General features: G+C 26.0%; 3 protein-coding genes across 3 annotated transcripts; 1 reads left to right on the forward strand and 2 right to left on the reverse strand.

The window, feature by feature from the left end:
- Positions 1–619: 619 nt before the first annotated feature.
- On the reverse strand, positions 620–1,915 carry DMT1 (drug/metabolite transporter, putative; the record flags this gene model as incomplete). The annotated part of the gene is made up of 1 exon (XM_029007970.1): positions 620–1,915. One exon carries the CDS (start codon positions 1,913–1,915, stop codon positions 620–622), a length of 1,296 nt encoding a protein of 431 aa, XP_028864306.1.
- Positions 1,916–4,428: 2,513 nt separating this feature from the next.
- CDF (cation diffusion facilitator family protein, putative) lies at positions 4,429–6,147 on the forward strand (the record flags this gene model as incomplete). The annotated part of the gene is made up of 1 exon (XM_029007971.1): positions 4,429–6,147. One exon carries the CDS (start codon positions 4,429–4,431, stop codon positions 6,145–6,147), a length of 1,719 nt encoding a protein of 572 aa, XP_028864307.1.
- A 1,925-nt stretch (positions 6,148–8,072) lies between these two features.
- PmUG01_14041000 (FAD-dependent monooxygenase, putative) lies at positions 8,073–11,324 on the reverse strand (the record flags this gene model as incomplete). The annotated part of the gene is made up of 1 exon (XM_029007972.1): positions 8,073–11,324. One exon carries the CDS (start codon positions 11,322–11,324, stop codon positions 8,073–8,075), a length of 3,252 nt encoding a protein of 1,083 aa, XP_028864308.1.
- Positions 11,325–14,090: the final 2,766 nt, after the last annotated feature.

Raw genomic sequence — 14,090 nt, forward strand, 5'->3', positions numbered from 1 at the left:
TTTTTAATTCAAAAAAAAAAAAAAAAAAAAAAGCAAATAGGACAGGGGGCAAATAGAAACGGAGAAAGGGCAAAGAATAAAGAATAATGAACGACCATAGAAGAATAAAAAAAAAAAAAAAAAAAAAAAAAAGCAAGCAAGGGTTCTACAAGATAAAAATAAAGCCTGACCCTGATATATTATTGCAATTCAAATTATATTTAGTTGTTTGTATTTTCCTTCTTTCGTCTTTTTAAATTATAATTGATGAAAATATAAATTCATCATATATACTAAATAGAATTGACAAGTACATGTAAAAAAAATAAAATAAAATACTATAATATAACTCAAAATAAAATAATAATCTTCTTAAAATGTATATAATTTTTAAAAATATGTATCAAAAAAAACTAAATAACTAAAAGGAATAAAAAAAGAACAATAAAACATGTGACAGTGCGCCACCTTGTATGCTTGGTATAAAAACAATAAAGGGGGAAACACACACGCGCGTGTATATATATATATATATATATGTCCATGTGTGCGTATACATCTATATATGCATACGTTTACATATATATATGTATATACACGTATGTATGTGTAAATATCCATATGTGTATCCATGGAAGGGTTACACCTTTACACGCTTGCTGCAACCGTACTGATACAAAAACAAGGATATAATAATGAAAAGAGTTCCTATGTACTTGTTATAATTTATAGTTTCATTTAGTAAAAGCTTTGCTAATATGAAAGTAAAACAGGGCTGAAAAGACTGATATAACGAAACAGTTATTGGTGTTAAATGATTTAAAGCAATAATTTGAATTTTCCAGCAAACAAATATAATAGCAATAGTTGAATAAAGAATACAAAGAAATTGGTTAGTAGTTAAATCATATATTTCTCTTACAACATTATAATTTTTATTAATAAAAATTTCACCTAATATTCCAAATGGTAAGGTTATTAAAAATAACACTGCCATTTGAGCAAATAGTATTATATCGTTACTTACATATCTAGTACTTATATTAATATATATAACTTGTAACCCCTTGGTTACAGGTACAGCTAATAATAATAGAAAACCAAAATCAAATGTACCTAGATTCCATATCTCAGCTGTTATAGCTAAACCAAAAAATGATAAAAATATGGACACAAATGTTATATAGTTCATCTCTTCTATTTTCATATAATAGGACAATATGGCTGTAAAAATTGGGATAGTTGGTTGAATTATAGCAACATTATGAGAATCTGTATATTGCAACGCTATTATTACTATAGCCTGCCTTATAGCCCCTGTTACTGATAATATAATTATTGGCATATAGGCAATTTTGGGTATTAATTTCTCATCATTTTTAAATAATCTGCCTAAATAGTTAATACCTGCACTTTCTATATTGAGCCGAGTTTCATATGCATCGTTACATTTATCGTCCTTGTCATTGCCGTAACCAGAGTCCATCAAGTTGTTACTTTCATCGCCATTATTTTTATTGTTGTTTTTCTTCTTTTTCTTTTTTTTTTTTTTATCGTTACTATTACTGTCCTTGTGCTTATTGTTGTAGGTCTTTTCAAACTCCTCATTTTCCACTTTTAATCCTAACTCTCCCTGCGCAGTACTTTCTTTTTGTCCTGTTATATTCATATCATGCAATAATTTTTTTTTTTTAGGTTCCGATTTTTGAGATATGCATATGTAAATCATGAGTGGCATGGTAAGAACTGTTCTTAAAATAATAAAAATATAAATCGATCCATTTATCAATATAAAATATTTCATTAGTATATAATTTACACCATACAAAAGCATGGAAAACAACAATAGCAGGTTAACGGTTATTAATAGTGCATTTCCTTTGCCTTTTCCCTCTTCATTTATAGAAAATAACTCCTCAGCTTTTAAAAATTTCATTATTTAATATATATATATATTAGACATAATATAATAACATCTAAAAGTAGAGTACAATGGTACCTCAAAAATTGAGATTTTCCAACTTTCTCAAAAGTGTAAAGCGGTTGTTTATGTATATCGAGAATATATATATATACATATATATATACACATATACGCATAATACATGCATACTTATACAAATTTATATATATAATACCTACTACAATTCGTAAAAAAATAAACCTCCTTTATTTCTACCTAGAAATAAGAGCTCTCTGTATTGTGCATCCCTTAATTTTAAAAAATTGCGAAAATAAAAAACAATATTTCGTTGCAAGTCTACACAGTAAAATGCAAACGAAAATTTAAAAGATCATATAAGGTTTTAATAATAAAAAAATTGAAAATTAGCAATATCCTTACAAAAAAAAAATATATATATATATATATATTACATGTACATATGTGTGTACAAACGATTCATGTGTACATTACTTAATTTTTCTTATATATAAACGATGTTCAGTTCACTAAACAAAATTCAAAAAAGATAAAATATCAAGAATAAATTATAAATGTTAAAAAAATAAGAAAAAAAAAAAAAAAAAAAGAGCCACAAGAAATAAATTCTTTTTTTCTTTTTTCTGTTTTATTATATTCAAACATATAAATTTTTTATGTCATTTTATTTTATTTTTTCTTCTTTCTAAAATGATACTTGTGTAATAGAAGAGCCTCTACTGAGCTCCTTAAAATTCTTTAATACACTAATAGGGAAGAAGTTAATGTACGATTTTAATGATCATGTTTTTATTTCATATTACTGTAGTTTATTTTGTTTTATTTTGTTTTATTTTGCTTTATTTTGTTTTATATTGCTTTATTTTGTTTTATTTCTTTTTTATATTTTTCATTTTATTTCAATTAATTTCATTTTTTCTCCTTTTACTTGTTAAACATGGATAATGTTTATTACTTTAAAATTATAGCGAACGCTAAGTTTTATTTTAAGGATAATATTAACTAGATAGTGGAAAAATTAAGGTTAAGCCCAAGTGTGCTTCTTCCAATATATTGTTTTTAATCTAGCTATTTTTTTTTTTTTTTTTTTTTAGCTACCTTTCATTTGCATTTTTAAAATGTGTTAAAATATGTTCTTTCAATATATTGTCCAAAAAATGTGTTATGAGTTACACATATATATATGTGTACGTATTTATGTACGTATATATTTGCACATGTACTTACATATTCTTGCATATATACAAGCGATGTTCAACAATTTACACTCCGATCTCTAGTAAGTTAAAATGTAAATCTATAAAAAAAATAAAAAATACACAGGCTATTGTTTGTTTAAATTAAAGTATTTAAATATTTCTGTTTGACGTGGGATTCTTCGTATTTTCTTGTAGTCATTAGATACTCCTTTGTCCGTTTAATGGATTGTGTAAACACATATACATATTGCATATTTTTTGAATTGATATTTTGAGTCTTAAGGGTACATATACTCTTTATATATGCTATCCATTAGCTTTTTCTTCTAAGTGATTATTTCAACAAAATCGTTTTCATTTAGCGTTTCGAGATTGTATTCTTCGTATGTGTTGAACCGAAATAAGCAAAAAAAAAAAAAAATAATAATAATAAAATATTGAGAAATATTAGGAAAAAAATAATGAGAAATATTAGGAAAAAAATAATGAGAAATATTAGGAAAAAAATAATGAGAAAGATTAGAAAAAAATATTGAGAAAAAAAAAAAAAAAAGAGAGAAGAGTTGGGCTATCTTAATCATCCCTTTTCCTGATAAAATATTATAATTTCTGATATATTTTTTTTTTTTTTTGTTTTTTTAGTTATAGTATAAAAATGCAGTTTTTCGTTTTTAAAAGAATAAATATGTTTTTATTTTAAATTATTTAAAAGATATATTTTTTTAGTATTTATTATTTCTTTTGTTAAGTATATGTCAATGTGCATACGTGCAAACATCCATACATGTATCCTACCAAATGTGTACAATTATAAAACAGTAGAGCAAAAATATGACACACTAAAATTTCAAAGCTCGATCTGTTTTGAAAGCTCTGCTATTTTTTGGAAGAACGAATATACATGTGTATATATATGAGTACAAACATATGTACATACATACTTATACGCATACATATATAGATACATACGCATATACAAATATATAAACTTACGTGTGCGTATATATACGAATACGTATGTATTTAAAAAATATATAATGCGAACAAAATAGTATGTAGCATTTAAGGAAACAGCTATAAAGTATACCCTCCTTTGAAAGATCTCATTTTATAAGAATTTTTTTTTTTTTTTTTATACACACATTTAAATAAATAATTTCTTACATTATGTACAGATATATGTACAAATGTGCTCGAATATATATGTATATACACATATATACATATATATATGTACATTTATACATACATCTATACATACGCCCATCGATACATACCTTTATGTGAGATTAGCGCGAAATGAGCAAAATGGATCGATCACTGTTAGGTATGGATGACAATATGAACTTTATGGATAGAATGTCTCATTTATATGACAGCTCACAAAAAAAGGCAACGAAGAAATTAATTTTTGCAAGTGTTATATGTATAATATTTATGATAATTGAAATTATTGCTGCTATAATATCTAATTCTTTATCCTTAATGACTGATGCATCTCATTTGTTTTGTGACTTGTTATCATTTGCATTAAATCTTTTTTCAATTTATGTTTCAACTTTTGAGGGGAATGTTGATATGTCTTTTGGATATCATCGAGCCGAAATAATAGGGGCATTATTTTCCATTTTTTTTATATGGGCATTATCTGCGTATATCTTGTATAGTGCCGTTTTTAGATTATTTGAAGTAGAAATTGTAGATGGGTATATAATGTTTGTTACTGCTTTTGTAAGTACGTTAGCAAACATATTTATAGCATTTGTTTTAAAAGTTCATTCACATGGATTTGAATTTATTGGCAATAGAAGATGTAGTCACAGTGATGGATCTCATGATCACACACTTGTTAATACGTTGGGCAGTATAAGAACGATGTCAAAAAATAGTAAATATAAAAATATAAATAGTGATATTATTTTAGGGGATGAGGATGCTTCATTTAACAACAACATTTCAATCGGTAAAATCAATACAAGCTCTTGTAGTTACGTTGCTTTTGATTATTACGAAAATGTAAATAAATTTAGTAACGACAATTCACTTGATGAGAAAGTAGCAGCAGAGGGAAGAGAAGTAGAAGGAGGAGGTGAAGAAAGAGGAGGGGAGGAAGAAGATGAAGATGGACAGGTAGAAAAAAAAATGGACAATTCGTTAAATTCATCAAAGCATACATTTCATAATAGTAGTAATAATGGGAATGATGAAGACCATCAAGGGGATGGTAACTTTAAAGTAGGAATTGTTGATTATATAAATAAAAGTAATAACTTAAATGATATAAATAATAAAAAAAAAAAGAAAAAAAAAAAGCATTCTTATAATAATTTACACCAAGATAATATTGGAAGTAGTGATAATTCATTCATGTTATCAAATGGAAACGATGAAGAGAATGTAGTTCATGATTCACATGATAATCATTTTATTGAAGGAGATTCTTTTGATAGTCACAAGCACGATCATAAGCATCATTATGGACATACACATGGGCATGCACATGCTCATGCACATAATGAAATGAATAGCATAAGTTTAAAAACAGCATATCTTCATGCTCTTAGTGATTTACTTCAAAATATTGGTGTTATGATTGCATCGTTAATTATTTGGTACAATCCTAAATACTCAATTACAGATCCAATTTGCTCCATCATTTTTTGTTTTATTGTTTTCTCAACAACTATATCAGTAATAAAAGAAATTCTAAATGTTTTAATGGAAGGAACACCAGTAAGTATTAATTTAATTGATATTAAAAATGATTTACTAAAAATACCAGGTGTTATAGACGTTCATGATTTACACGTATGGTCCTTATCCATTGGAAAACCAGCCTTAGCTTGTCACATAGTTGCACACAAAAATTTTGCACATACTGTTTTAAATAATGCTACCATTCTATGTCAAAACAAATACAAAATTTTACACACGACTGTACAAACAGATTATCCATCAAACATTTCAAATTGCGAAACGTATGCTCACCTTAAGTGTTCAAATTTAAAAACGGAAATACAGAAGTGAAATTCGGACTCGTCTCGTTACGTGCATATACATGTATATGTATGTACATGTATGTGTATGTATGTATAAGTATGTATATGTATGTATAAGTATTTATATGTACGCATTAGTATGTATATGTACGTATAAGTATGTATATGTACGTATAAGTATGTATATGTACGTATAAGTATGTATATGCGTGCGCGTTCATATATGTACGGGTGCGAATATATATATGAAGCATATTTTAAAAAAAAAATTTGTAAAAATCTTTTGAACTTGTGATGTCAACACTTTACGTATCACACTAAGCACACTCCGGTAGTATGTTTACACAACACTGGGTATAGTGTATATGCTTGTGTATTTATAAATAAGTATACTTTGAAATTTCCATATAAAAAATGTTTTTTTATATTTTCAAGTGTATATATATATATATATATATCACTATACGATAGGAAAAAGTATTTAAAATTTGCCAAACGTGGCTAACTGATATATATATGAAATAAATCTCATATCGTTATATTTTAATATACTTGAGAGATTTGCACATGAAACCATTTTGTATGTATAAATAAATATATGTGCATATATATATATATATATATATGTATGAAACAAAAAAGTTCAACTGTTGTATTTATTTCACTTTGAGGCATATTACACTATTTGCAGTACTCATTTATATTTAATTGGATATTATTACTCTTTTATTTTATTATCTTCATTTTATCACATATAATTTATCAATTTCCTTTTTCGCGCCCTTTGTCTCATTTTTAGTTGAACTTCAATGTACAAATTTACACCTTCGTTTCAACACTTTTTATTTTATTTTTTATTATTTCATGAAAGCAAATGTCTTTTTCCATATATTTTCAAAGCTATCTTTTTCACGAAAAATAATTTACGAGCTTAAGTGCTTCGTGTGCACAAATGTATGGAATGAAACAAAAATCTTGTGCCATAAATGGTTTGTTCTATTTTTTGTACCTGCTTTTTTTGGACAGTGTAAAGTAGGTTAATTTGTGTGCACAAAATAATGAAATATAAGGCTCATGAATAGATATGTACTTATATATATATGTATTAGATATTTATGTACGTGTACGTACCTATGCCTATCTAGGGATCACACACAATTATACAAAACGCCTTATACCGTTAAAATCTTTGAATGATAAAAAAGGTGTGCAATAAACTTGTTTATAGTTTTCATTTATATAAAAATAAGGTATAAATATTATAATTTATTTCGACTTATTCTAATTTTAAACCATGTATTTAAATATAATAAAAAAATTTTGCTTTTAATATTGCAAGAAAAAAGAAGAAAAAAAAAAAAAAAACTTACAATTATGTGCTATAACATGGGTACTAAATTACATCATTAATTTAAATCCTATATTTTTTTTTTTTTTTTTTAGTATATGTTTAAAATTTAATTTTTTATTATTCATTCAGAATAATTCTTGTATCCCCAAGGAAAACAAAGAGAAATAAGAATAAAAAATGAATAAAAAAAACGAATAACACATATCAAATGATCTACCACGAAGTGTTTAGATATCAAATAAAACAGACTAACATAATTTCCCAAAATAGGTGCATTTGTGTGAAAAGCTTAAAAAAGAATGAACAACAAATGATTAGGTAAACACGCATATGCAACTACATATGCACATATATATATATATATGCCTACCCGCGTAGACATGTATTTACGCAGGTATGTACATCTATGCATTTATTTATAACTCTGCACAATCGATGCCTAACAAAAAAGAGAATTTGCATTAATTCCAAAACAGCTAACTATTGTAAAAAAGGTCAAATGAAAAAAAAAAAAAAAAAAAAAAAAAGGATAGCAAAAATAAATACGTGTTCATAATAGTGTGAGAGCGCTTTATTACAGTGCTTTTCTTTGCTACTATGGATTAAATATATATTTTATTTATTTTCTTAATATGATCATATAAATTATCATCACAAGCTGATATAATGTGTCTATCGGGCCTTAAAAATACAAATGATTTATATGACTTTAGATTTAGAGTGTTTAAAAACATGTTCTTAATTAGTTTTGATGTAAATACATAATTGACGTTATAACTTTTTGCATTTATTTGAATATGTTCTATATTTGTTGTTTGTCCTTTAAGATCGTTTTGTTCATTTTCTAATAAAACATAATCATTTAAAAATATTATATCATTACATGTGTTTTCCTCCTTTAAGCTTTTACCATCTTCTTGTGTTAAAATACCAATAGATTGATTTTTCGGATTCTTATATATTAAAATATCGGAATCCCAAAAACAAATAGAGAATTTCTCTTTTGATATATTATGTATAGACAAAAAGTCAATCAATCCGTTTAATGTTGTATTGTCAAATAAAATAATTAATATGGATAAATGAGGATTATTAAATATAGGTAGGTCAACAGTAGATAATTTATAAATATAATTTTTGTCCATTGTATAAAGATTAAAATGAGGTATTTTGGCTCCATTTATATTCGTAATTTCGTACTCATATATGTTTTTGCACACTTTTAACTTAGGTATATTTTCATTTTTTTCTACAAAGATATTCCTCTTTAGAGGTGACTCCTCATTATTAATACTTTTATTATTATTTTTATTATTATTATTATTATTACATATAACATTATTTTTATTATTATTACATATAACATTATTTTTATTATTATTACATATAACATTATTATTATTATTATTACATATAACATTATTATTATTATTATTACATATAACATTATTATTATTATTTTTATTATTATTGTTGTTGTTGTTATAATTGTAAATATTACTCTCTGTTATGTATTTTTCACCTCTACTGAACTTTAAACCCTCATCACTGTAGCTACGGTTATAATTACTGCCTATCTTGCGCTTATATCGCGCAATTTGCGCAGTTTCACTCGTCGAAATTTCAGTGCTGAGAGTATCCTCCCCCCCTATCATTTGTGTATCTTCCGAGCAATTTGTAATTTTATCACATGGGGATATATTTTTTTTATTGCTATTCTTACCATCATTTTCCGTACCATTCATCACACCAGTTTTGTACTTCTCGTTATAGGGGGAGAAATCCCCCCCTAATTTTTCTTCTTCCTCACTTATTTCAGAAATTGTGTTTATATATGAGTAGCAGGAATCCACTCCAGGATATAATAGTGTCAGTATGTTCCCTTTATTTCCAATCAGTTTTTGTGCTCTCCTTTGATTCCATTCAAATATATAAGGAAGGTTATTAAAAAATTTAAGAACCGTTCTAGCGTTAGTAAATAGATGGTGAAAGAAACCGAATTTCTGGACAATATGGATTGCATATGTAGTTAAAAAATTTACCAGCATGGTATGATTGTATCCTAAAATATTCGGTATGTTGTTCCCTTTTTCATAATTTTTCACAGCATGGTAAATTGTAAAATTAGCTACCAACTTCCTTTCAATATTGTATGATTCTATATAGTTATCAATTTTTTTTTTTACTTTTTTATCCCCAATATTTAGCATATCAAAATAATGGCAAAAATTTTTTATTTCATTGTGCATGTAAGATTCATAACCAGTTCGTTTAATATTATCAGAGGTATTACATCTGTTCTTTATATTTTGTTTATTATCTAAAAAAAAATTTTTTTTTAAAATATAAATTCTAATAATTTTCCAGATTATATTTAAGACATCCCCAATTCCTAAGTTTAACCCAAAACCCCCGGAGGGGGGTAATTTATGTGCTGCATCTCCTAAAAGAATAATTCTTTTCGTTTTTTTATCAATAAATGTTGAAGCAATTGAACTATGCATTGTCCATCTATATATATTGTGTATATTAATATCATGTAAAGGAAACTCAATTAATTTATTTATTATTTCAAGGCATTTACTTTTGTTACTATAAATTTCTGCTTCTTTTATATTTATATATGGCATATGCAAAATAAAATCTCCATCTCTGTAATTATGGCAAACTAAAATACCTATGTATTTATTAAATAAAAAATATAACATAGAAGGATTATATCTTACTAATTTTACTAAAATGGTTGAACTGAAATGTATATTTATAAACTTCATGTAATCTTTCTTATTCTCATCGTTAATATTCAATTCCTCCTTTATGCTACTTTTTCCTCCTTCGCAAACAAAAACGTAATTACTTAAAATTACTTCCTCTTCATGGTTATATAAGTTTTTAACCCTTGTTATTACTATACCGTTTGAACAACTTTCCCTCTCCTCTAAGAAATACACATTATTATTTTTGCCTCCACCCACGCAACCGCTACTTCCAGCGCTACCATCACTACTACCACTACTACCACTACTACCACTACTACCACTACTACCACTACTACCACTACTACCACTACTACTACTACTACTACTACTACCACTACTTCTAATGCTTCCAATATCACCCTTATCGGCAGACTGGTACTTGTTGCCTTTTTCTTCCTTGTTATTTCTAGCGCTCTCAAAATGAAGTCCATTTTTCAGTTCATTCATGTTCCAAAAGTTTACGTATTCGTATCCCATTAAGAATTCGGATGGATCATATGTAAAAAAATTATCATATAATAATTCTCCTCCCTCATTTTCCCGATCCCTGTAAGATAAATTATTAGGGTTACCCGATTTATCCTTTAAGCTGGATTTATTATATATACTTTTTAAAATTTTATGGGTCGATAACTTCAACCGCATATTTTTTAAAAATTCCCTTTTTTGGATACTATTACATTTTACTTTATTTAGATAATAGTTATACAGGATTCCTAATAATTTATATTGAGATAAATGAGTTACTTTCGATGGACTTATATCTTCATAATACGTGTCTTTATAAGTGTATTTGTTATAAAAATTATTATAAGATATTATAGTTTTATCTTTTTTAATACTTAAGCCATATTGAAAAGTCTTCCATAAATTTAAATCCTCTGTTTCGTTCAGGAAACATTTATCTAAGTGGAAAATGCTTCTCCATGCCTCCATAGTTTGATTATTATAATAATGTGCTTTGGGTGTCTTTCCTATGCATTTATCTTTTTCAATTAATATGTGAGGTATCTTATGCTTCTGTAAATACATGCCTGTTGTTATTCCAGTGGGTCCACCCCCAATAATTAGAACGAACGTTTTTCTGACTTTCATTTTGTTCATTTTTCACATTATTTTGCATTATTTTATTTTTTCCCCGATTAGTTCCCAATTTTTTCCTATTTTCCCCCCTTCTTTTTCCTCTGTTTTTTTTCCTAAATTTTTTATATTTGTTTCTATATATTTTTCCTATTTTTTTCTATATATTTTTCCTATTTTTTTCTATATATTTTCCCTATTTTTTTCTATATATTTTCCCTATTTTTCTCCCTTTTTTAAGCTATTCTTAACTAGTCTTTATAATGTTTTATCCAGGCTTTTGCTTTTAACTGGCTTAAAGGAGCGTAGTTATTTTTGTTTCTTCTCCTCCCTGTTATGTTTTATCTCAATTTTTTTTTTTTTTTTTTTTTTTTTATCGTATAATTTTTCTCTCCCATGGTCATGCTCTTCTTTTCCTGACCACTTGACCATTTCCATTTCTTTATCCTTCACTTTTCTCTATTCTTCTGCTTAGCATTTTAATTACTCATATATAATACTTTACATCAAATTTATTCCTTCATTTGCTATTTAAAAAAGAACAATTTTTATATTTCACAAGAATTTTATACTATCTCTGGATTATGTATGATTTCATATTATTCCAACAGTGAATTTAAAAAAAAAAAAATTTTTTGTATTTTTTTTTTATTTTTAAAGTTTGCTCTTCTACGTATGTTCTTTTTTAACTGCTCATAATATTTTTCTTGTATTGTAAAATACTTGTAGAAAAAAAAAATAAAAATAAAAAAAATAAAAAAAATAAAAAAAACAAACAAAACCAGCAGAACAATTTACTGCAAAATGAAAATAGAAAAATGGACTTTTTTCCAATTTTTGAGCTTTTAGCACACTCCAGTGTAGTCTGTTTCATTCCCAACTGATAAATGATCAAATAGTACAATTCTATTAAGTTAAAATATACTGATGACGTAGTAGAGCGTCATTTTCGTTAGTGTGTAGGCATATATAATGCGTGCACACTACTTACATGAAAACTACGTACGACTTACATTCACACATATATAAAATATACATTCGTACACACATGTAATTGTTCAGAAACAGAACCCCCACTATTTAACTAGCTCAGTAGTTTCATATATAAACCAAAAAACTTAATGCACATATTTCAGTGAAGTTTATTTTTAAATAATGTCACCCTGTATACATTTTACAAAATTTTGAAAAATAATATTTTAAAAATAAGGTGTAATATTGGTACTAAAGTTTGTTTATTACTTAATTGAAAATATTCGGAGTTAAATAGATTTGGAAAAAAAAAAAAGACAAAGAAACAAACATACAAGTTAAGCAGTAAATGAAGGCAAGAAGTGCACAAGTGTAGAAGTAAAAAAGGCAAGAAGTGCACAAGTGTAGAAGTAAAAAAGGCAAGAAGAGAACAAGAATAGAAGTAAAAAAGGCAAGAAGAGAACAAGTGTAGAAGTAAAAAAGGCAAGAAGAGAACAAGTGTAGAAGTAAAAAAGGCAAGAAGTGAACAAGAATAGAAGTAAAAAAGGCAAGAAGAGAACAAGTGTAGAAGTAAAAAAGGCAAGAAGTGAACAAGAATAGAAGAAAAGAAGTATAGAAGGAAGAAAGCCACAAAAGACTATAGGGAGGAAATTTAATTAGTGCAATGAGATGGGATTTACTTAATGCACGAAGATAAAATCGGATTAAAGTATGAAAAAAAAAAAAAATATAGTATAATAATATTAAGCACAAATAAGTGTAATGTTTATACAGATTATGTCTTATTAATTAGCTTAGGGCTTTTAAAATTTTAAGAAAAATATATAAAAGATACAATAGTGCGAAAACTGAAAAAACAACTAATGGAAAAAACATATACAAAAGTAAATGTGTATATGTATGGATATAAATGATTATAATTCAAAAGATAGAGTTAAAACAGTTTAATGAGGTATTTTCTTCATTTTTAGATTAGAAACAGTAAAAGAAAAAGTTTAATTAGAAAAAAAAAAAAAAATAAAGTTGAAGGCATGTATGTATGTACACACATGCAGATAATATGAAAATTTTCGCTTTAAAAATATGAAAGTGAAAAATTCGAAAAATATTACTATATTTTAATTATAGAAATAAAACTAAAATAAATAGTATAATGCAGTTATTAATTTTAAATGAAATGTACTATGTATAAAAAAAAAAAAAAAAAAAGAATTATTATAGAAAGAAGCGTGTTGTGGAGCTGGCATATAAACACGATGTTTATATGAGTAAGGAAAATAATAAATTAAATGGAAGTAAGATAAGAAGAAAAGCCAGTGGAGGCAATAAGAATAGAGAGGAAGGAATAAACGAAGGATCATTTGGAAATATGACAACAGGGATAAAGAAATTAAGAAGTAAATAAATTGAGAAGTAAATAAACTGAGAAGTAAATAAATTGAGAAGTAAATAAATTGAGAAGTAAATAAATTGAGAAGTAAATAAATTGAGAAGTAAATAAATTGAGAAGTAAATAAAATGAGAAATAAATAAAATAAGTAATAAATTAATTATATGGCAAAGAAATTATGATGTAAGCAATTGTAGTTTATAAATAATGAGGCTAAGAAATATAGTTTATAAATGATGAGGCTAAGAAATATAGTTTATAAATGATAAGGTAAGGAAATCTAGAAGTATATAAATGAAGAGGCAAAGAAATGTAGTATATAAATGATGAGGCAAAGAAAGCAGAAGAATATAAATGAAGAATTTAAGGTGTTCAGAAAATTCAAAGTTGAATTGCAAAGTTTAGGAAATAGGAAGTTC

This window comes from Plasmodium malariae (assembly GCF_900090045.1).
Source record: "Plasmodium malariae genome assembly, chromosome: 14".
NCBI classification, from domain to species: domain Eukaryota; phylum Apicomplexa; class Aconoidasida; order Haemosporida; family Plasmodiidae; genus Plasmodium; species Plasmodium malariae.